Source organism: Tachyglossus aculeatus, chromosome 5 (assembly GCF_015852505.1).
Source record: "Tachyglossus aculeatus isolate mTacAcu1 chromosome 5, mTacAcu1.pri, whole genome shotgun sequence".
Lineage (NCBI taxonomy): Eukaryota > Metazoa > Chordata > Mammalia > Monotremata > Tachyglossidae > Tachyglossus > Tachyglossus aculeatus.
In genome coordinates, this window is record NC_052070.1 from 70,459,028 (window position 1) to 70,481,828 (window position 22,801).

General features: G+C 48.9%; 1 protein-coding gene across 1 annotated transcript; it reads right to left on the reverse strand.

Moving 5' to 3' along the window:
• Positions 1 to 29: 29 nt before the first annotated feature.
• PPIB (peptidylprolyl isomerase B) lies at positions 30 to 21,708 on the reverse strand. The gene is made up of 5 exons (XM_038746435.1): positions 21,574 to 21,708; positions 5,875 to 5,988; positions 1,977 to 2,070; positions 419 to 603; positions 30 to 293 (listed from the first exon to the last, which is right to left on the reverse strand). The coding sequence occupies exons 1-5, from the start codon at positions 21,694 to 21,696 to the stop codon at positions 171 to 173; spliced, it is 639 nt and encodes a 212-aa protein (XP_038602363.1). The 5' UTR covers positions 21,697 to 21,708; the 3' UTR covers positions 30 to 170.
• Positions 21,709 to 22,801: the final 1,093 nt, after the last annotated feature.

Consider the following 22,801-nt stretch of genomic DNA (forward strand, 5'->3'; position numbering starts at 1 on the left):
GCAGACCCACCCACTCCACTCACACTTTATAAAAACACCCTCCTCTTTATTGGCGTATGGGTTTCTTTACAAAATTGGGCCTGAGGGGCTGTGGAATGTGAGGGAGGGGGAGAGAGACAGACATTTCCAGCACCTGGGGCTGTGCCGAGGGCACAGGGGGACGGGGGCCCTCACTCCTTGGCGATGGCAAAGGGCTTCTCCACCTCGATCTTGCCACAGTCCGTGATGGTCACGTCCTTCAGCGGCTTGTCGCGCCCGTCCGTCTTGGTGCTCTCTACCTTCCGCACCACGTCCTGCGAGGGAAGAGACGGCGAGGGAGCTCAGGGGCGGGGAGGAGCCCCCCCGGTCTCCGCTACGAGCAAAGGCCCGGACGCAGCGCTGCCAGCCCGCCGCGCCCACCCCCGAACCGGCCACTCACCATGCCCTCCAGGACTTTGCCGAACACAACGTGCTTGCCGTCCAACCAGGACGTCTTGACGGTGGTGATGAAGAACTGGGAGCCGTTGGTGTCCTTGCCCGCGTTGGCCATGCTCACCCAGCCGGGCCCGTAATGCTTCAGCTTGAAGTTCTCATCGGGGAAGCGGTCCCCGTAGATGCTCTTGCCTGGAAAGACAAAGGACCGCGGAGCCCCGTGGGATGCCGAGGTGTCCCCTCCCGGGCCACAGGGACAACCATCACTCTTCCCCGCGTGCTGAACCCCGAACCTCCTCACGGGTAGGGAACCAGGCTGCCAAATCGGTTATCCAGTACTCTCCCAAGCACCCAGTACGGTGCTTTACACGCAGTAAAGAGCTCGATAAATGTGACTGAAGGATTCATCGTGGGCCGAGCAGCCACGTCAAGTCTATTCAGAGCTGCTTTTCCCAACTGGAAACCCCTTTCCCCTTTCCTCAGCTGCTTCCATCCTCCCCCTCGCTGCAGACGAAGTCCAAAAAGTCAGGTCCGTGGCTCAGAGGCTGCGCCCTAAAAGCCTTCCTACCCTACCATGGCGAGCTTAGAGCACCGGCTTTGGGGAAAGAGCCCAGGTCTCCGCGGCAAGAGACCAGAGTTCTGATCCCAGCTCTACCACCTACCCGCCTGCTGCGTGACCTTGGACAAGTCGCTTAACATCTGTTTGCCAGTTTCTTCCACTGTCAACTAGGAACTGAGTACCGGTTCTCCCTCCCCCCCATGTAGTACAGGGACTTTGTCCACTCTGTTTAGCCAGTCCACTCTCGTGCTTAGTACTACTACCATGCTGAGCGCCTAGGAAACACTTATCATTGTTATTACCCTTCGGAAATAAATACGGCCAGGAACTGAAACCTGTTTTGGTTTTTTTTTTGGCCAGGACCCAGGGCTGGGGGCTGGTCCACTGTGGTCCCTGCCCCTGGATCCTAAGCACACTCCCCTCAGGCTCCAGAAAGCTACTTAAAAGAGGGAGCCCTAACCAGGTATGGAGTGAGAAGTAACACCCAATGCTCTATTAAACACAAACTCCTTACTCTCAGTTTTAAAGCATTCAATCAGCTCTCCCCTCCTTACAGCTCAGCGCCCACACTTGGCTCCTCTAAGGCCAACCTGCTCACCGTACGTCTATCTCGCCCGTGTCCGTCTCTGACCTGAAACTCTCTCCGCCTTCACACCTGACAGACCATCGCTTGTCTCCACCTTCAAAGCCTTATTCAAATCACAACTCCAGGAGGCCTTCCCTGACTTAGACCTCATTTTCCCAACTGCCTCTCCCTTCTGGGTCAACCTTGTACCTGGATTGGGTCTGTTTCTTCACCCCACCCTCAGCCCCACAGCATTTCTGTACCAGTCTGTAATTTACATCAATCTCTGTCTCCCCCCCAGACCGTAAGGTTGCTGTGGGCAGGGGACACGTCTACCAACTCTGCTGCATTATACTCTCCCAAGCACTTAGTGCCGAGGACGCAGTAAGGGCTCCGTAAATAGCACTGGTTGGACAGCAGTCCAGTAAAGCTGCTCGTTACCTCCGGTGCCGTCACCCCTCGTGAAGTCTCCTCCCTGGATCATGAAGTCCTTGATCACTCGGTGGAACTTGCTGTCCTTGAAGCCAAACCCTTTCTGAAAGAGAGATGTAAAAAAGGCCTCAGTTCCACCACGGGCGAAAAGTACACGTAAAGTCAAACGGGAGGCGGTGTGGCCTGGTGGGGAGACCCCGGGGACGGAGTCAGCCCATCTGGACCCTAATCCCAACTCTTACCACTTACCTAGCATGTGACCCTGGATAAATCACAGCTCCCCGGGACTGTAAACTCGTTACGGGCAGCGAACATGTCTGCTAATTGTTATAATTACTCTCCCAACCGCTTGGTACAGTGCTCTGCACATAGTAAGCACACAATAAACGCCACTGACTGATTCTCCGAGTCTCGGTTTCCTCCCCTACAAGATGGGACGCCTGTCCACGTGTTTTGTCTTCTTGTCTGTCTCCCTGTCCTAGACTGTGAGCCCATTGCCTGGTAGGGACTGTCTCTATATGTTGCCAACTTGTACTTCCCAAGTGCTTAGTACAGTGCTCAGCACCCAGTAAGCGTTCAATAAATACGACTGAGTGAATGAATGAATGGGAATAAAACACCTGCTTTCCATCTCTCAACACCTCACCTAGCGATACTATTTATTGGGAACCTACTGAGTCCAGGGCACTGTACTAAGCACTTGGGATCATGCAAGAGAAGTAAGACATGCGTTCCCTGCCCTCAGAGAGTTTACAGTCTGATGGCTAGGTCAATGAGACCAGATCAGGCAAGAGGTTGGAATTGGGTCCCAGCTTCGCATTAAGGTGTGCTGTTGACTTCCATCAGTCAGAAGTATTTGACAGCCGACAGCGACTCTTTAATGTAATAATGGCATTTGTTAAGCGCTTACTATGCGCAAAGCACTGTTCTTAGGACCGCTGAATAGATAGAGGGTAGAAGACCCCATCCTGCCCAAACAGTCTAACAGAGGAGGCAGACAAAAGAGGGAAGAGGTGCTCACATATTGAGTAGGTCGACTGATTTGGGTAAAAATGCACAGACAGGTGGGTGCAAATGTGCGGAGACGCTAGTTAGGAGAACAGAACCTGGGAAGAAGAAAAACCAAGGAGGAAATGTCACGAGGGAGACAGGATTGCAGTAGGGTTTTGCAGATGAGGAGACTCGTAATAATGGCTTAATAAATGCCATTATTATTATTATTATTATTATCTGGCAGATTTGAAGGGGGAGGGGGAGGAGTTCCATTCATTCAATCGTATTTATTGAGCGCTTACTGTGTGCAGAGCACTGTACTAAGCGCTTGGGAAGGACAAGTTGGCAACATATAGAGACAGTCCCTACCCAACAGCAGGCTAAAAGGAAGGCGGGGAGCAAGAGGTTGGAGGCGGGAGAATGAGAAATGGTGAACGGGTGACTTTGGGAAGAAGGCAGGGTGTGGCAGGAGAAAAGAGGGGGTAAGGAGGAGAGAGATAGAAAGCTGAAGGACGTCAAAGCCAATGGTCAGGACTTTCTGCTTGACGCATGGTGGAATGGGATCCATGGGGGTTTTTAAGGGGTGGGAAGACGTAAGTGGAACGTTTCAGGCAGATGATCCTGGTGGCAGCGTGAAATACGGACTGCAGGGAAAGAGGTTGGAGGCAGGGAGGCCAGTGAGGAGGCTGATCCAGGAAATGTTGTGGACGGAAAAAAATCAGTACAGTTTTGCAGCAGGCTAAATGCGAGGCTTGAAAGTAAAGCAAAAACAATGTCGAGATTGTGGCATATTCAAATGGAGATGTCCTGGAGGCGACAGGAAATGTAACAACGCAGATGGGGAGGAGAGTAAGGCAGGCAGAGGAGTTAGTTGAAGGGGGTGGGGAGCCAACAAGCTCCTCAGGGGAGTGAGTTGAGAGTAGGGAGTCCAGGACAGAGCCCCGATGGATCCTCACAGTTCGATGCTACGGTACAGAAAAGGAGCTAGAATGAAAGAGACCTCCCCTCCCCGCCCGACAGACCACCGCATTCCCCATCTTCAAAACCATCCTGAAATCTCAGCGCCTTCAAGAAGTCTTCTCTGACTCACCTCTCGTAACCCCGACCTATTTTCCCTCCCTACAGAGGCCGTGTGAGAGGTCAAAGAGGATTAAGAGCCTGGACTTCATTAGATTTGGCAAGGAGGAGGCCACTGGAGTACTATTTGCTAAGCACTTACTATGTGCTGCGCGCTGGGGTAAATAAAAACTTCATCGGGTCCAACCCAGGCCCTGTCCCACGAAGGGGGGAAGAGTGTGAGTCAAACCGGTTTGAAGAAAGTCGAAAAAGGAGATGGAGGGAAGGAAGGAGAGAAGGGAGACGACACCACCCATTCCAAGTTGCTTGGGCAGGAATGAGAGGAAGACTATGGGATGATGGCTGGAGGAGGCTTTTTTAGAAAGGGGGCGGTTTTATGCGCGTCTAAAGGCAGAGGAGCAGGAACTGTAAGTAATTAGAGATGGCGGATAGGGAAGGGAAGCAGCATGGTATAGAGGATAGAGCATGGGCCTGGGACTCAGAGGGATCCACCACTTGTCTGTTATTTTACCTGTACATATCTATTCTATTTATTTTATTTTGTTAATACGTTTGGTTTTGTTCTCTGTCTCCCCCTTCTAGACTGTGAGCCCGCTGTTGGGTAGGGAGCGTCTCTATATGTTGCCAACTTGTCCTTCCCAAGTGCTTAGTACAGTGCCCTGCACGCAGTAAGCGCTCAATAAATACAATTGATTGATTGAACGAGTCACTTCTCTGTGGCTCAGTTACCTCATCTATAAAATGGGGATTAAGACTGTGAGCCCCGTGTGGGACAGGGACTGCGTCCAACCTGACGATCTCATACCCACCTTAGGGCACTGTACAGTGCCTGGCACATAGTAAGGATTTAAATACCAAAAAAAAAAAAGGGTAAGGGTGAGCATTTTGAGAAGGTAAGAGGGGTTGGGGTCAGAAGCACTGGAAGAGAGAGGGTGGAGGGAGTTTGGGAGATGACGTAATTTCAGGGGGCCTGTACCTAATGATTTCAATCAATTATATTTATTGTGCACTTGCTGTGTGCATAGCACTGTATTAAGCACTTGGGAGAGTGCAATATAAACAGTACAACACAATCGGCAGAAAAGTTGGCAGGGTTATCAGGGGCGAAAGGGAAACAGCCTGGCCCAGTGGAAAGAGAATCAATCAATTGTATTTATTGAGCACATACTGTGTGCAGAGCATCATCATCATCATCAATCGTATTTATTGAGCGCCTACTGTGTGCAGAGCACTGTACTAAGCACTTGGGAAGTACAAGTTGGCAACATATAGAGACAGTCCCTACCCAACAGTGGGCTCACAGTCTACTGTACTAAGCACTTGGGAAGTACAAGTTGGCAACATATAGAGACAGCCCCTACCCAACAGTGGGCTCACAGTCTAGAAGAAAACAGACACGGAACACGGTTCTAATCCAGTCTCTGCCCCTTGGCTGATGCGTGACCTTGGGCAAAGCCCAACTCCTCTGTGTTTCAGTTCCCTCCTCTATAAAATGGGGATTAAATCCTACTGTCTCCTCCCTAGATTGTGAGCCCCATGGAGGACAGGGACTGGGTGCAATCTGCTTAGACCGGATCTATCCCAGCGCTTAGTATGTAGTAAGGGCTTAACACGGGCCATAACAACGGATAATCACAATATTGGGGCTTCGGGAGGAAGGTAAAGGTCTGGGGCGGGTGAGGGGGGAGAAGTAATGGCGCCGGGCCGAAGACAGGGCGGATTCGTAGCAAAGCAGAGGGGCAGACGGTGAGCCGGGATTTCCACCCACAGTGGTTGGGTTTGATTCCCTGCGGCCCCGACACCCTCAGGGAGCGCGACCCCAGCGCCTGGGCCTCACCTCTCCGGTGGCCAACGCCACGAAGTTGTCCACCGTCTTTGGCACCGTCTTCCCGAACAGGCCGATGACCACGCGGCCCGCATCTTCATCCCCAATCCTCAAGTCGAAGTACACCTGGGGAGGCAGAGACCGACCGACCTCGTCAGCCACCGCGAGCTCCACTCCCCAAAGCAGCGGCGTGGCTTAGCCGTAAAAGCCCGGGCTTGGGAATCGGAGGGCGTGGGTTTGAATCCCGGCTCCACCGCTGGTCAGCTGGGTGGCTTTGGTCACTGCTCCGGGCCTCGGGTCCCCCGTCTGTAAAATGGGGGTGGAGGCTGTGAGCCCCACGGGGGACAACCTGATGAGCTTGGATCTACCCCAGCGCTTAAGACAGTGTGTGGCGCAGAGTAAGCGTTTAACAAATTCTCTTATTTCCCAGTGCTTAGAACATGGTAAGCTCTTAATGCATTGCTCGGCTCGCCTCTTTCCTCCCGGTCCTGGGGTGGTGGGCAGTTGGGGTGGCCACCCATGGAGGTGACGTGGTGGGCAAGGCCGGGCCAGGCCACCAGAGCCAGGTGTGGCTCCCAAGGGTGGGAGGAGAAGAAGGAGAGGAAGGAGAAGAAGGGGGAGAAGATGGAGGAGAAAAAGAGGGAGAAGGAGGAGGAGGAGAAGAAGAAGGAGAAGGAGGAGGAGAAGAAGGAGGAGGAGGAGGAAAAGGAGAGGAAGGAGAAGAAGGGGGAGAAGATGGAGGAGAAGAACGAGAAGGAGAAGAAGAGGGAGAAGGAGGAGGAGAAGGAGAAGAAGGAGAAGAAGGAGGAGAAGGAGAGGAAGGAGAAGAAGGGGGAGAAGATGGAGGAGAAGAACAAGAAGGAGGAGAAGAGGGAGAAGGACGAGGAAGAGGAGGAGGAGGAGGAGAAGGAGGAGAAGGAGGAGAAGAAGGAGAAGAAGGAGAAGGAGGAGAAGGGGGAGAGGAAGGAGAAGGGGGAGAAGATGGAGGAGAAGAACGAGAAGGAGGAGAAGAAGGAGGAGGAGGAGGAGGAGGAGAAGGAGGAGGAGGAGGACGGAGAAGAAGGGGGAGAAGATGGAGGAGAAGAATGAGAAGGAGGAGGAGGAGAAGAACGAGAAGGAGGAGAAGAAGAGGGAGAAGGAGGGGAAGGAGAAGGGGGAGAAGAACGAGAAGGAGGAGAAGAGGGAGAAGAAGAAGGAGAAGAACGAGGAGGAGAAGAAGAGGGAGAAGGAGGGGGAGAAGATGGAGGAGAAGAACGAGGAGGAGGAGAAGAGGGAGAAGGAGGAGAAGAACGAGAAGGAGGAGAAGAGGAGGGAGGAGGAGGAGAAGGAGAGGAAGGAGAAGAAGGGGGAGAAGATGGAGGAGAAGAACGAGGAGGAGAAGAACGAGGAGGAGGAGAATGAGGAGGAGGAGAAGGAGAGGAAGGAGAAGAAGGGGGAGAAGATGGAGGAGAAAAAGAGGGAGGAGGAGGAGGAGAAGAAGAAGGAGAAGGAGGAGGAGGAGGAGGAAAAGGAGAGGAAGGAGAAGAAGGGGGAGAAGATGGAGGAGAAGAACGAGAAGGAGAAGAAGAGGGAGAAGGAGGAGGAGAAGGAGAAGAAGGAGAAGAAGGAGGAGGAGGAGAAGGAGAGGAAGGAGAAGAAGGGGGAGAAGATGGAGGAGAAGAACAAGAAGGAGGAGAAGAGGGAGAAGGACGAGGAAGAGAAGGAGGAGGAGACGGAGGAGGAGGAGGAGGAGAAGGAGGAGAAGGAGGAGAAGAAGGAGAAGGAGGAGAAGGGGGAGAGGAAGGAGAAGGGGGAGAGGAAGGAGGAGAAGAACGAGAAGGAGGAGAAGAGGGAGAAGAAGGAGAAGGAGGAGGAGGAGGAGAAGGAGGAGGAGGAGGAGGAGGACAAGGAGAGGAAGGAGAAGAAGGGGGAGAAGATGGAGGAGAAGAACGAGGAGGAGGAGAATGAGGAGGAGGAGAAGAGGGAGAAGGAGGAGAAGAAGAAGGAGGAAAAGGAGGAGAAGAATGAGAAGGAGGAGAAGAAGAGGGAGAAGGAGGAGGAGGAGAAGAAGGAGGAGGAGGAGAAGAAGAGGGAGAAGGAGGGGGAGAAGATGGAGGAGAAGAACGAGGAGGAGGAGAAGAGGGAGGAGGAGAAGAACGAGAAGGAGGAGAAGAAGAGGGAGGAGGAGGAGAAGGAGAGGAAGGAGAAGAAGGGGGAGAAGATGGAGGAGAAGAACGAGGAGGAGGAGAATGAGGAGGAGGAGAAGAGGGAGAAGGAGGAGAAGAAGAAGGAGGAAAAGGAGGAGAAGAATGAGAAGGAGGAGAAGAAGAGGGAGAAGGAGGAGGAGGAGAAGAAGGAGGAGGAGGAGAAGAAGGAGAGAAAGGAGGGGGACTGTTGGATGCAAATATGAAAATAATAATAATAATGGCATTTATTAAGTGCTTACTATGTGCAAAGCACTGTTCTAAGTGCTGAGCACTGTTCTAAGTGCTGTTAATAATGATGGCGTTTGTTAAGCGCTTACTATGTGCAAAGCACTGTTCTAAGCACTGGGGGGGATACAAGGTGAGCAGGTTGTCCCGCATGGGGCTCACAGTAATCACCCTCATTTTACAGATGAGGTGACTGAGGCTCCGAGAAGTGAAGTGACTTGCCCAAGGTCACACAGCAGACCCGTTGTGGAGCAGGGGTTCGAACCCATGACCTCGGGCTCCAAAGCCCGGGCTCTTTCCACTGAGCCACGCTGCTTCTCCATGAAATGCGGCTCCCGAAAGGGCTGCTGGACGGTAGCACCAACACCGCCATGGCCGCTCAGTGTGTGCTGAGCGTTGCCCTAAGCGCTGGGGAAAGTACGACAGCCTGGCTCGGTGGAAAGAGCACGGGCTTTGGAGTCGGAGGTCGTGGGTTCGAATCCCAGCTCCGCCAATTAGCTGTGTGACTTTGGGCAAGTCACTTCTCTGCACCTCAGTTCCCTCATCTGTAAAATGGGGATTAATATTGTGAACCCCCTGTGGGGCAACCTGATCACTCTGTAACCTCCCCAGCGCTTAGAACAGTGCTTTACACATAGTAAGCGCTTAATAAATGCCATTACTATTATTATCATCATTATTATTATTACAACACGACAGCTCTGTTCACTGCCCCTAAAGCGCTTAGGAGCGCTCAGGAGGGCGGCCTGTGCGCAGTCAGCGTTCAGCAAATACCACTGATGATGATGATGATGATCCCAGACGGCGCTGGCAGGGGGAGGGCAGGAGGCCTGGGCGGCCCCGGGGAATAATAATAATGATAATAATAATAATAATAATAATAATAATGGCGGCATTTGTTAAGCGCTTACTATGTGCCAAACACCGTTCTAAGCGCTCGGGGGGAATACAAGGTCATCAGGTTGTCCCACATGAGGCTTACAGTCTCAATCTGCATCGGGGTAGGCAAGCGGGAGGTGCCCACTTGCTTTTTGCAGCAGGTCCCGGACTGGTCAATAATAATAATAATGATGGCATTTGTTAAGCGCTTACTATGTGCAAGGCACTGTTCTAAGCGCTGGGGAGGACATAAGGTAATCAGGTTGTCCCCCGTGGGGCTCACAGTCTTCACCCCCATTTTACAGACGAGGGAACTGAGGCCCAGTGAACAATAATAATAATTTTGGTACTTGTTAAGCGCTTACTATGCGCCAAGCGCTGTTCTAAGCGCTGGAGAGGATCCAAGGGGATCAGGTTGTCCCACGTGGGGCTCCCAGTCTCCATCCCCAGTTTCCAGATGAAGGAACTGAAGCCCAGAGAATAATAATAATTATGATGGTATTTGTTAAGCGCTTACTATGTGCCAAGCACTGTACTAAGCTCTGGGGGAGATACACGGTGATGAGGTGGTCCCCCGGGGGGCTCACAGTCTCCACCCCCATTTTACGGACGAGGGAACGGAGGTCCGGAGAAGTGACTGGCCCAAAGTCACCCAGCAGACTGGGGAGGAGGCAGGATTAGAACCCACGACCTCTGACTCCTCAGCCTGGTTGCTGGAGCTGTGGAGGTTCATTCATTCAATCGTATTTCTTGAGTGCTTACTGTGTGCAGAGCACTGTACTAAGCGCTTGGGAAGGACAAGTTGGCAACACAAAGAGACGGTCCCTACCCAACTGGGGGCTCACAGTCTAGAAGGGGGAGGCAGGGAACAAAACAAAACATATTAACAAAATAAAATAAAATAGAATAAATACGTACAAGTAAAATAGAGTAATATGCATGTACAAACATATATACATATGGTTCACCTTGTAACCTCCTCAGCGCTTAGAAGAGTGCTTTGCACATTGTAAGTGCAAGCAGTGTGGCTCAGTGGAAAGAGCCCGAGCTTTGGAGTTGGAGGTCATGGGTTCAAATCCTGACTCCGCCACTTGTCAGCTGTTTGACTTTGGGCAAGTCACTTCACTTCTCTGGGCCTCAGTTCCCTCATCTGTAAAGTGGGGATGAAGACTGTAAGCCCCTGGTGGGACAACCTGATCACCTTGTAACCTCCCCAGCGCTTAGAACAGGGGTTTGCACACAGTAAGTGCTTAATCAATGCCCTATTTTCCCCCCTAACTCGATGGTATTTATTGAGTGCCGTAGTGAGCGCTCTCCCGGGGGCCGGCCAGAAGGGGTGTGGGTGCAACTTGTCCTTCCCAAGTGCTTAGTACAGTGCTCTGCACACAGTAAGCGCTCAATGAATACGTTTGATTGAATGAATGAATGAACGAAATTTGGGTAGGGACCGTCTCTCTATGTTGCCAACTTGTCCTTCCCAAGCGCTTAGTCCAGTGCTCTGCACACAGTAAGCGCTCAATAAATACGATTAAATGAAGGAATGAATGCTAGACTGTGAGCCCGCTGTTGGGTAGGGACCGCCTCTATGTGTTGCCAACTTGTCCTTCCCAAGCACTTAGTACAGTGCTCTGCACACACAGTAAGCGCTCAATAAATACGACTGAATGAATGAATGAATGCTAGACTGTGAGCCCGCTGCTGGGTAGGGACCGTCTCTATCTGCTGCCAACTTGTCCTTCCCAAGCGCTTAGTACAGTGCTCTGCGCACCGTAAGCGCTCAATAAATACGATTGAATGAATGAATAAGAGCCCGCTTTGGGTAGGGGCCGTCTCTATATGTTGCCAACTTGTCCTTCCCAAGCGCTTAGTCCAGTGCTCTGCACTCAGTACGGGCTCAATAAATACGGTTGAATGAATGAATGGTAGACTGTGAGCCCGTGGTTGGGTAGGGACCGTCTCTGTTGCCGACTTGTCCTTCCCAAGCGCTTAGTCCAGTGCTCTGCACTCAGTAAGGGCTCAATAAATACGGTTGAATGAATGAATGGTAGACTGAGAGCCCACTGTTGGGTAGGGACTGTCTCTATCTGTTGCCAACTTGTCCTTCCCAAGCGCTTAGTCCAGTGCTCTGCACACAGGAAGCGCTCCATAAATACGACTGAATGGATGAATGAATGAATGAATGAATAAATACGATGGAATGAATTTCGAATCCTCGTCCTCCCCCGGGCCTGGAATGCCCTCCCTCTGCCCATCTGCCAAGCTCGCTCTCTTCCTCCCTTCAAGGCCCCACTGAGAGCTCACCTCCTCCAGGAGGCCTTCCCAGACTGAGCCCCTTCCTTCCTCTCCCCCTCGTCCCCCCTCCATCCCCCCCATCTTACCTCCTTCCCTTCCCCACAGCAACTGTATATATGTATAGATGTTTGTCCATATTTATTACTCTATTTATCTTACTTGTACGTATCTATTCTATTTCATTTTGTAAGTATGTTTGGTTTTGTTCTCTGTCTCCCCCTTTTAGACTGTGAGCCCGCTGTTGGGTAGGGACCGTCTCTATCTGTTGCCAACTTGTCCTTCCCAAGCGCTTAGTACGGTGCTCTGCACACAGTAAGCGCTCAATAAACACGATTGATTGATTGAACGTCGGGTAGGGGCCGTCTCTCTACGTTGCCAACTTGTCCTTCCCAAGCGCTTAGTCCAGTGCTCTGCACACACAGTAAGCGCTCAATAAATACGATTGATTGAATGAATGAATGAATGCAGGCCGGGGCGATGGGGCCCAACCTCCTAGGCCGTGAGCCCAATGTGGGGTAGGGCCCGCCTCTAGATGTTGCCAACTTGTCCCTCCTAAGCGCTCAGTACAGTGCCCTGCACGCAGTAAGCGCTCAATAAACACATTCAATCGTGTTTATTGAGCGCCTACTGCGTGCAGGGCACTGGACTGAGCGCTTGGCTGCGTAAGCGCTCAATAAACACGATTGGATTCGTTCATTCATGAAATTCATTCATTTTTTTTTACTCTACTTATTTATTTTACTCGTCCATATCTATTCTATTTATTTTATTAGAGTGTTTGGTTTTGTTCTCTGTCTCCCCCTTTTAGACTGTGAGCCCGCTGCTGGGGAGGGCCTGTCTCTCTATGTTGCCAACTTGTCCTTCCCAAGCGCCTAGTCCAGTGCCCTGCACGCAGTAAGCGCTCAATAAACACGATTGAATAAATTCAATCGTGTTTATTGAGCGCTTACTGCGTGCAGGGCACCTCCTTCCCTTCCCCACAGCACCTGTATATATGTATATATGGTTGTACATATTTATTACTCTGTTTATTTATTTATTTATTTATTTTACTTGTACATTTCTATCCTACTTATTTTATTTTGTTGGTATGTTTGGTTCTGTTCTCTGTCTCCCCTTTTAGACTGTGAGCCCACTATCGGGTAGGGACTGTCTCTATGTGATGCCAATTTGTACTTCCCAAGCGCTTAGTACAGTGCTCTGCACATAGTAAGCGCTCAATAAATACGATTGATTGATTGATTGATTGACTGAGCGCTTGGCTGCGTAAGCGCTCAATAAACACGATTGGATTCATTCATTCATGAAATTCATTCATTTTTTTTTACTCTACTTATTTATTTTACTCGTCCATATCTATTCTATTTATTTTATTAGAGTGTTTGGTTTTGTTCTCTGTCTCCCCCTTCTAGACTGTGAGCCCACCGGTGGGTAGGGCCTGTCTCTCTATGTTGCCAACTTGTCCTTCCCAAGCGCCTAGTCCAGTGCCCTGCACGCAGTAAGCGCTCAATAAATACGATTGATGATGACGATGATTTATTGAGCAGTAAGCGCTCAATAAACACGATTGAATAAATTCAATCGTGTTTATTGAGCGCCTACTGCGTGCAGGGCACTGGACTGAGCGCTTGGCTGCGTAAGCGCTCAATAAACACGATTGGATTCGTTCATTCATGAAATTCATTCATTTTTTTTACTCTATTTATTTATTTTACTCGTCCATATCTATTCTGTTTATTTTATTAGAGTGTTTGGTTTTGTTCTCTGTCTCCCCCTTCTAGACTGTGAGCCCACTGCTGGGTAGGGCCTGTCTCTCTATGTTGCCAACTTGTCCTTCCCAAGCGCCTAGTCCAGTGCCCTGCACGCAGTAAGCGCTCAATAAACACGATTGAATAAATTCAATCGTGTTTATTGAGCGCTTACTGCGTGCAGGGCACCTCCTTCCCTTCCCCACAGCACCTGTATATATGTATATATGGTTGTACATATTTATTACTCTGTTTATTTATTTATTTATTTATTTATTTTACTTGTACATTTCTATCCTACTTATTTTATTTTGTTGGTATGTTTGGTTCTGTTCTCTGTCTCCCCCTTTTAGACTGTGAGCCCACTATCGGGTAGGGACTGTCTCTATGTGATGCCAATTTGTACTTCCCAAGCGCCTAGTCCAGTGCCCTGCACGCAGTAAGCGCTCAATAAATACGATTGATGATGACGATGATTTATTGAGCAGTAAGCGCTCAATAAAAACGATTGAATAAATTCAATCGTGTTTATTGAGCGCCTACTGCGTGCAGGGCACTGGACTGAGCGCTTGGCTGCGTAAGCGCTCAATAAACACGATTGGATTCGTTCATTCATGAAATTCATTCATTTTTTTTTACTCTATTTATTTTACTCGTCCATATCTATTCTATTTATTTTATTAGAGTGTTTGGTTTTGTTCTCTGTCTCCCCCTTCTAGACTGTGAGCCCACTGTTGGGTAGGGCCTGTCTCTCTATGTTGCCAACTTGTCCTTCCCAAGCGCTTAGTCCAGCGCTCTGCACACAGTAAGCGCTCAATAAATACGATTGATGATGACGATGATTTATTGAGCGCCTACTGCGTGCAGGGCACTGGACTGAGCGCTTGGCTGCGTAAGCGCTCAATAAACACGATTAAATTCATTCAATCGTGCTTATTGAGAGCTTACTGCGTGCAGGGCACTGGACTGAGCGCTTGGCTACGTAAGCGCTCAATAAACACGATTGGATTCATTCATTCATGAAATTCATTCATTTTTTTTACTCTATTTTATTTGTACATATCTATTCTATTTTATTTTGTTAGTCTGTTTGGTTTTGTTCTCTGTCTCCCCCCTCTAGACTGTGAGCCCACCGGTGGGGAGGGCCTGTCTCTAGATGTTGCCAACTTGTCCTTCCCAAGCGCTTAGTCCAGCGCTCTGCACACAGTAAGCGCTCAATAAATACGATCGATGATGACGATGATTTATTGAGCGCCTACTGCGTGCAGGGCACTGGACTGAGCGCTTGGCTGCGTAAGCGCTCAATAAACACGATTGGATTCATTCATTCATTTTTTTTTACTCTATTTATTTATTTTACTTGTCCATATCTATTCTATTTATTTTATTAGAATGGTTTTGTTCTCTGTCTCCCCCTTCTAGACCGTGAGCCCACCGCTGGGTAGGGCCTGTCTCTCTATGTTGCCAACTTGTCCTTCCCAAGCGCCTAGTCCAGTGCCCTGCACGCAGTAAGCGCTCAATAAATACGATTGATGATGACGATGATTTATTGAGCAGTAAGCGCTCAATAAACACGATTGAATAAATTCAATCGTGTTTATTGAGCGCCTACTGCGTGCAGGGCACTGGACTGAGCGCTTGGCTGCGTAAGCGCTCAATAAACACGATTGGATTCGTTCATTCATGAAATTCATTCATTTTTTTTTACTCTACTTATTTATTTTACTCGTCCATATCTATTCTATTTATTTTATTAGAGTGTTTGGTTTTGTTCTCTGTCTCCCCCTTTTAGACTGTGAGCCCGCTGCTGGGGAGGGCCTGTCTCTCTATGTTGCCAACTTGTCCTTCCCAAGCGCCTAGTCCAGTGCCCTGCACGCAGTAAGCGCTCAATAAACACGATTGAATAAATTCAATCGTGTTTATTGAGCGCTTACTGTGTGCAGGGCACCTCCTTCCCTTCCCCACAGCACCTGTATATATGTATATATGGTTGTACATATTTATTACTCTGTTTTTATTTATTTATTTATTTATTTTACTTGTACATTTCTATCCTACTTATTTTATTTTGTTGGTATGTTTGGTTCTGTTCTCTGTCTCCCCCTTTTAGACTGTGAGCCCACTATCGGGTAGGGACTGTCTCTATGTGATGCCAATTTGTACTTCCCAAGCGCTTAGTCCAGTGCTCTGCACATAGTAAGCGCTCAATAAATACGATTGATTGATTGACTGAGCGCTTGGCTGCGTAAGCGCTCCATAAACACGATTGGATTCGTTCATTCATGAAATTCATTCATTCTTTTTTACTCTATTTATTTATTTTACTCGTCCATACCTATTCTATTTATTTTATTAGAATGGTTTTGTTCTCTGTCTCCCCCTTCTAGACTGTGAGCCCACTGGTGGGTAGGGCCTGTCTCTAGATGTTGCCAACTTGTACTTCCCAAGCGCCTAGTCCAGTGCCCTGCACGCAGTAAGCGCTCAATAAATACGATTGATGATGACGATGATTTATTGAGCAGTAAGCGCTCAATAAACACGATTGAATAAATTCAATCGCGTTTATTGAGCGCCTACTGCGTGCAGGGCACTGGACTGAGCGCTTGGCTGCGTAAGCGCTCCATAAACACGATTGGATTCGTTCATTCATGAAATTCATTCATTCTTTTTTACTCTATTTATTTTACTCGTCCATATCTATTCTATTTATTTTATTAGAATGGTTTTGTTCTCTGTCTCCCCCTTCTAGACCGTGAGCCCACCGCTGGGTAGGGCCTGTCTCTCTATGTTGCCAACTTGTCCTTCCCAAGCGCTTAGTCCAGCGCTCTGCACACAGTAAGCGCTCAATAAATACGATTGATGATGACGATGATTTATTGAGCGCCTACTGCGTGCAGGGCACTGGACTGAGCGCTTGGCTGCGTAAGCGCTCAATAAACACGATTAAATTCATTCAATCGTGCTTATTGAGAGCTTACTGCGTGCAGGGCACTGGACTGAGCGCTTGGCTACGTAAGCGCTCAATAAACACGATTGGATTCATTCATTCATGAAATTCATTCATTTTTTTTACTCTATTTTATTTGTACATATCTATTCTATTTTATTTTGTTAGTCTGTTTGGTTTTGTTCTCTGTCTCCCCCCTCTAGACTGTGAGCCCACCGGTGGGGAGGGCCTGTCTCTAGATGTTGCCAACTTGTCCTTCCCAAGCGCCTAGTCCAGTGCCCTGCACGCAGTAAGCGCTCAATAAATACGATTGATGATGACGATGATTTATTGAGCAGTAAGCGCTCAATAAACACGATTGAATAAATTCAATCGTGTTTATTGAGCGCCTACTGCGTGCAGGGCACTGGACTGCGCGCTTGGCTGCGTAAGCGCTCCATAAACACGATTGGATTCGTTCATTCATGAAATTCATTCATTTTTTTTTACTCTATTTTACTCGTCCATATCTATTCTATTTATTTTATTAGAGTGTTTGGTTTTGTTCTCTGTCTCCCCCTTCTAGACTGTGAGCCCACTGCTGGGTAGGGCCTGTCTCTCTAGGTTGCCAACTTGTCCTTCCCAAGCGCCTAGTCCAGTGCCCTGCACGCAGTAAGCGCTCAATAAACACGATTGAATAAATTCAATCGTGTTTATTGAGCGCTTACTGCGTGCAGGGCACCTCCTTCCCTTCCCCACAGCACCTGTATATATGTATATATGGTTGTACATATTTATTACTCTGTTTTTATTTATTTATTTATTTATTTTACTTGTACATTTCTATCCTACTTATTTTATTTTGTTGGTATGTTTGGTTCTGTTCTCTGTCTCCCCCTTTTAGACTGTGAGCCCACTATCGGGTAGGGACTGTCTCTATGTGATGCCAATTTGTACTTCCCAAGCGCTTAGTCCAGTGCTCTGCACATAGTAAGCGCTCAATAAATACGATTGATTGATTGACTGAGCGCTTGGCTGCGTAAGCGCTCCATAAACACGATTGGATTCGTTCATTCATGAAATTCATTCATTCTTTTTTACTCTATTTATTTATTTTACTCGTCCATACCTATTCTATTTATTTTATTAGAATGGTTTTGTTCTCTGTCTCCCCCTTCTAGACTGTGAGCCCACCGCTGGGTAGGGCCTGTCTCTCTATGTTGCCAACTTGTCCTTCCCAAGCGCCTAGTCCAGTGCCCTGCACGCAGTAAGCGCTCAATAAATACGATTGATGATGACGATGATTTATTGAGCAGTAAGCGCTCAATAAACACGATTGAATAAATTCAATCGTGTTTATTGAGCGCCTACTGCGTGCAGGGCACTGGACTGCGCGCTTGGCTGCGTAAGCACTCCATAAACATGATTGGATTCGTTCATTCATGAAATTCATTCATTTTTTTTTACTCTATTTTACTCGTCCATATCTATTCTATTTATTTTATTAGAGTGTTTGGTTTTGTTCTCTGTCTCCCCCTTCTAGACCGTGAGCCCACTGCTGGGTAGGGCCTGTCTCTCTAGGTTGCCAACTTGTCCTTCCCAAGCGCCTAGTCCAGTGCCCTGCACGCAGTAAGCGCTCAATAAACACGATTGAATAAATTCAATCGTGTTTATTGAGCGCTTACTGCGTGCAGGGCACCTCCTTCCCTTCCCCACAGCACCTGTATATATGTATATATGGTTGTACATATTTATTACTCTGTTTATTTATTTATTTTACTTGTACATTTCTATCCTACTTATTTTATTTTGTTGGTATGTTTGGTTCTGTTCTCTGTCTCCCCCTTTTAGACTGTGAGCCCACTATCGGGTAGGGACTGTCTCTATGTGATGCCAATTTGTACTTCCCAAGCGCCTAGTCCAGTGCCCTGCACGCAGTAAGCGCTCAATAAATACGATTGATGATGACGATGATTTATTGAGCAGTAAACGCTCAATAAACACGATTGAATAAATTCAATCGTGTTTATTGAGCGCTTACTGCGCGCAGGGCACTGGACTGAGCGCTTGGCTGCGTAAGCGCTCAATAAACACGATTGGATTCACTCATTCATGAAATTCATTCATTCTTTTTTACTCTCTATTTATTTTACTCGTCCATATCTATTCTATTTATTTTATTAGAGTGTTTGGTTTTTTTCTCTGTCTCCCCCTTCTAGACTGTGAGCCCACCGGTGGGTAGGGCCTGTCTCTCTATGTTGCCAACTTGTCCTTCCCAAGCGCCTAGTCCAGTGCCCTGCACGCAGTAGGCGCTCAATAAACACGATTGAATTTATTCAATAAATTCAATCGTGTTTATTGAGCGCCTACTGCGTGCAGGGCACTGGACTGAGCGCTTGGCTGCGTAAGCGCTCAATAAACACGATTGGATTCGTTCATTCATGAAATTCATTCATTTTTTTTACTCTATTTATTTTACTCGTCCATATCTATTCTATTTATTTTATTAGAGTGTTTGGTTTTGTTCTCTGTCTCCCCCTTCTAGACTGTGAGCCCGCTGCTGGGTAGGGACTGTCTCTCTATGTTGCCAACTTGTCCTTCCCAAGCGCCTAGTCCAGTGCTCTGCACGCAGTAAGCGCTCAATAAATACGATTGATGATGACGATGATTTATTGAGCGCCTACTGCGTGCAGGGCACTGGACTGCGCGCTTGGCTGCGTAAGCGCTCCATAAACACGATTGGATTCGTTCATTCATGAAATTCATTCATTTTTTTTTACTCTATTTTACTCGTCCATATCTATTCTATTTATTTTATTAGAGTGTTTGGTTTTGTTCTCTGTCTCCCCCTTCTAGACTGTGAGCCCACTGCTGGGTAGGGCCTGTCTCTCTAGGTTGCCAACTTGTCCTTCCCAAGCGCCTAGTCCAGTGCCCTGCACGCAGTAAGCGCTCAATAAACACAATTGAATAAATTCAATCGTGTTTATTGAGCGCTTACTGCGTGCAGGGCACCTCCTTCCCTTCCCCACAGCACCTGTATATATGTATATATGGTTGTACATATTTATTACTCTATTTATTTATTTATTTATTTTACTTGTACATTTCTATCCTACTTATTTTATTTTATTGGTATGTTTGGTTCTGTTCTCTGTCTCCCCCTTTTAGACTGTGAGCCCACTATCGGGTAGGGACTGTCTCTATGTAATGCCAATTTGTACTTCCCAAGCGCTTAGTCCAGTGCTCTGCACATAGTAAGCGCTCAATAAATACGATTGATTGATTGATTGATTGACTGAGTGCTTGGCTGCGTAAGCGCTCCATAAACACGATTGGATTCGTTCATTCATGAAATTCATTCATTCTTTTTTACTCTGATTATTTTACTCGTCCATATCTATTTTATTTATTTTATTAGAATGGTTTTGTTCTCTGTCTCCCCCTTCTAGACTGTGAGCCCACTGGTGGGTAGGGCCTGTCTCTAGATGTTGCCAACTTGTCCTTCCCAAGCGCTTAGTACAGTGCTCTGCACACAGTAAGCGCTCAATAAATACGATTGATGATGACGATGATTTATTGAGCGCCTACTGCGTGCAGGGCACTGGACTGAGCGCTTGGCTGCGTAAGCGCTCAATAAACACGATTAAATTCATTCAATCGTGCTTATTGAGAGCTTACTGCGTGCAGGGCACTGGACTGAGCACTTGGCTACGTAAGCGCTCAATAAACACGATTGGATTCATTCATTCATAAAATTCATTCTTTTTTTTACTCTATTTATTTTACTTGTACATATCTATTCTATTTTATTTTGTTAGTCTGTTTGGTTTCGTTCTCTGTCTCCCCCTTTTAGACTGTGAGCCCGCTGTTGGGTAGGGACTGTCTCTAGATGTTGCCAACTTGTCCTTCCCAAGCGCTTAGTCCAGCGCTCTGCACACAGTAAGCGCTCAATAAATACGATTGATGATGACGATGATTTATTGAGCGCCTACTGCGTGCAGGGCACTGGACTGAGCGCTTGGCTGCGTAAGCGCTCAATAAACACGATTGGATTCATGAAATTCATGAAATTCATTCATTTTTTTTTTACTCTACTTATTTATTTTACTCGTCCATATCTATTCTATTTATTTTATTAGAGTGTTTGGTTTTGTTCTCTGTCTCCCCGTTTTAGACTGTGAGCCCGCTGCTGGGTAGGGACTGTCTCTCTATGTTGCCAACTTGTCCTTCCCAAGCGCCTAGTCCAGTGCCCTGCACGCAGTAGGCGCTCAATAAACACGATTGAATGAATTCAATCGTGTTTATTGAGCGCCTACTGCGTGCAGGGCACTGGACTGAGCGCTTGGCTGCGTAAGCGCTCAATAAACACGATTGGATTCGTTCATTCATGAAATTCATTCATTTTTTTTCACTCTATTTATTTTACTCGTCCATATCTATTCTATTTATTTTATTAGAGTGTTTGGTTTTGTTCTCTGTCTCCCCCTTCTAGACTGTGAGCCCACTGCTGGGTAGGGCCTGTCTCTCTAGGTTGCCAACTTGTCCTTCCCAAGCGCCTAGTCCAGTGCCCTGCACGCAGTAAGCGCTCAATAAATACGATTGATGATGACGATGATTTATTGAGCAGTAAGCGCTCAATAAACACGATTGAATAAATTCAATCGCGTTTATTGAGCGCCTACTGCGTGCAGGGCACTGGACTGCGCGCTTGGCTGCGTAAGCGCTCAATAAACACGATTGGATTCATTCATTCATGAAATTCATTCATTTTTTTTTACTCTACTTATTTATTTTACTCGTCCATATCTATTCTATTTATTTTATTAGAGTGTTTGGTTTTGTTCTCTGTCTCCCCCTTCTAGACTGTGAGCCCACCGGTGGGTAGGGCCTGTCTCTCTATGTTGCCAACTTGTCCTTCCCAAGCGCCTAGTCCAGTGCCCTGCACGCAGTAAGCGCTCAATAAATACGATTGATGATGACGATGATTTATTGAGCGCCTACTGCGTGCAGGGCACTGGACTGAGCGCTTGGCTGCGTAAGCGCTCAATAAACACGATTAAATTCATTCAATCGTGCTTATTGAGAGCTTACTGCGTGCAGGGCACTGGACTGAGCGCTTGGCTACGTAAGCGCTCAATAAACACGATTGGATTCATTCATTCATAAAATTCATTCTTTTTTTTACTCTATTTATTTTATTTGTACATATCTATTCTATTTTATTTTGTTAGTCTGTTTGGTTTTGTTCTCTGTCTCCCCCCTCTAGACTGTGAGCCCACCGGTGGGGAGGGCCTGTCTCTAGATGTTGCCAACTTGTATTTCCCAAGCGCTTAGTCCAGCGCTCTGCACACAGTAAGCGCTCAATAAATACGATTATTGAGCGCTTACTGCGTGCAGGGCACTGTACTGAGCGCTTGGGAGGGACAAGTTGGATGAACGTCCCGGGGGTGGGCACCTTGGCGGTGACTTTGGGTCCCTTCTTCTTGTCGTCGGCGGCGGAGGGCCCGGGCAGCAGCAGGAGGAGCAGGAGCAGCAGGGAGCCCGACACCATCACCGCCGCCGCCGCCGCCTTCTTCATCCTCCGCTCCCGCCGCATTCGCCCCCGCAGCCCGGCCGCGCCCGCGCAGGCGCACGGAGGGCGGGGCGGGGCCCGGGCCCGCCCACCCGGCGCGGCCCGGAGGGGGGACCTCCCCCCCGCCCGCCCGCCCCCTCCCGGCGCCGAGCGGGAGCCGGACCCCCGGACCCCCCCGCCGCCCCGTCGCACTTGGTAGGACCCGCCCGGCGCGGGGGGGGCCGAGCCCGCGCGCGGAGGGAGGGGCTCCCTCCGGGGCCGCCACGTCCGCGACAGCTGGCCAATGGGGGCGAGCCGCCTCCCGGCGCCCTCCGGGCCGGCCAATCGGAGGAGGAGGAGGAGGAGGGGACGAATTGCGGCCAATCGGAGGAGGGCGGGCCTAATTGCGGCCAATAGGAGGACGGGGGGGGGCCTGATCGGAGGAGGAGGGGGGCAGAATTGCGACCAATCGGAGGAGGACGGGTCTAATTCATCATCATCATCATCATCATCAATCGTATTTATTGAGCGCTTACGATGTGCAGAGCACTGTACTAAGCGCTTGGGAAGTGCAAATTGGCAACATATAGAGACAGGCCCTACCCTTGCGACCAATAGGAGGAGGGGGGGCCTGAAAGGAGGAGGAGGGGCCGAATTGCGACCAATCGGGGGAGGACGGGCCGAATTGCGACCAATCGGAGGAGGAGGAGCCGAATGGCGACCGATCGGAGGAGGACGGGTCTAATTGCGACCGATTGGAGGAGAAGGAGGGGCCGAATTGCCACCAATCGGAGGAGGAGGAGCCGAATTGCGACCAATCGGAGGAGGAGGGGTCGAATCGCGACCAATCGGAGGAGGAGCCGATTTGCGACCAATCGGAGGAGGGGGGGCCGAATTGCGACCAATCGGAAGAGGAGGGGCCGAATTGCGACCAATCGGAGGAGGAGGGGCCGAATTGAGACCAATCGGAGGAAGGAAGAGGGGCCTAATTGCGACCAATTGGAGGAAGAGGGACCTAATTGCGACGAATCGGAGGAGGAGCCGAATTGCGACCAATCGGAGGAGGAAGGACCGAATTGCGACCAATCGGAGGAAGGAAGAGGGGCCTAATTGCGACCAATTGGAGAAGGAG

Coding starts and splice junctions, on each gene's coding strand:
- PPIB (XM_038746435.1), bottom strand. CDS start 21,696: ATGAAGAAGGCGGCGGCGGCGGCGGTGATGGTGTCGGGCTCCCTGCTG. Junction 5,989..21,573: donor GACCCAAAGTCACCGCCAAG/GTGCCCACCCCC, acceptor CTGCCTCCCCAG/GTGTACTTCGACTTGAGGAT. Junction 2,071..5,874: donor TGGCGTTGGCCACCGGAGAG/GTGAGGCCCAGG, acceptor TCTCTCTTTCAG/AAAGGGTTTGGCTTCAAGGA.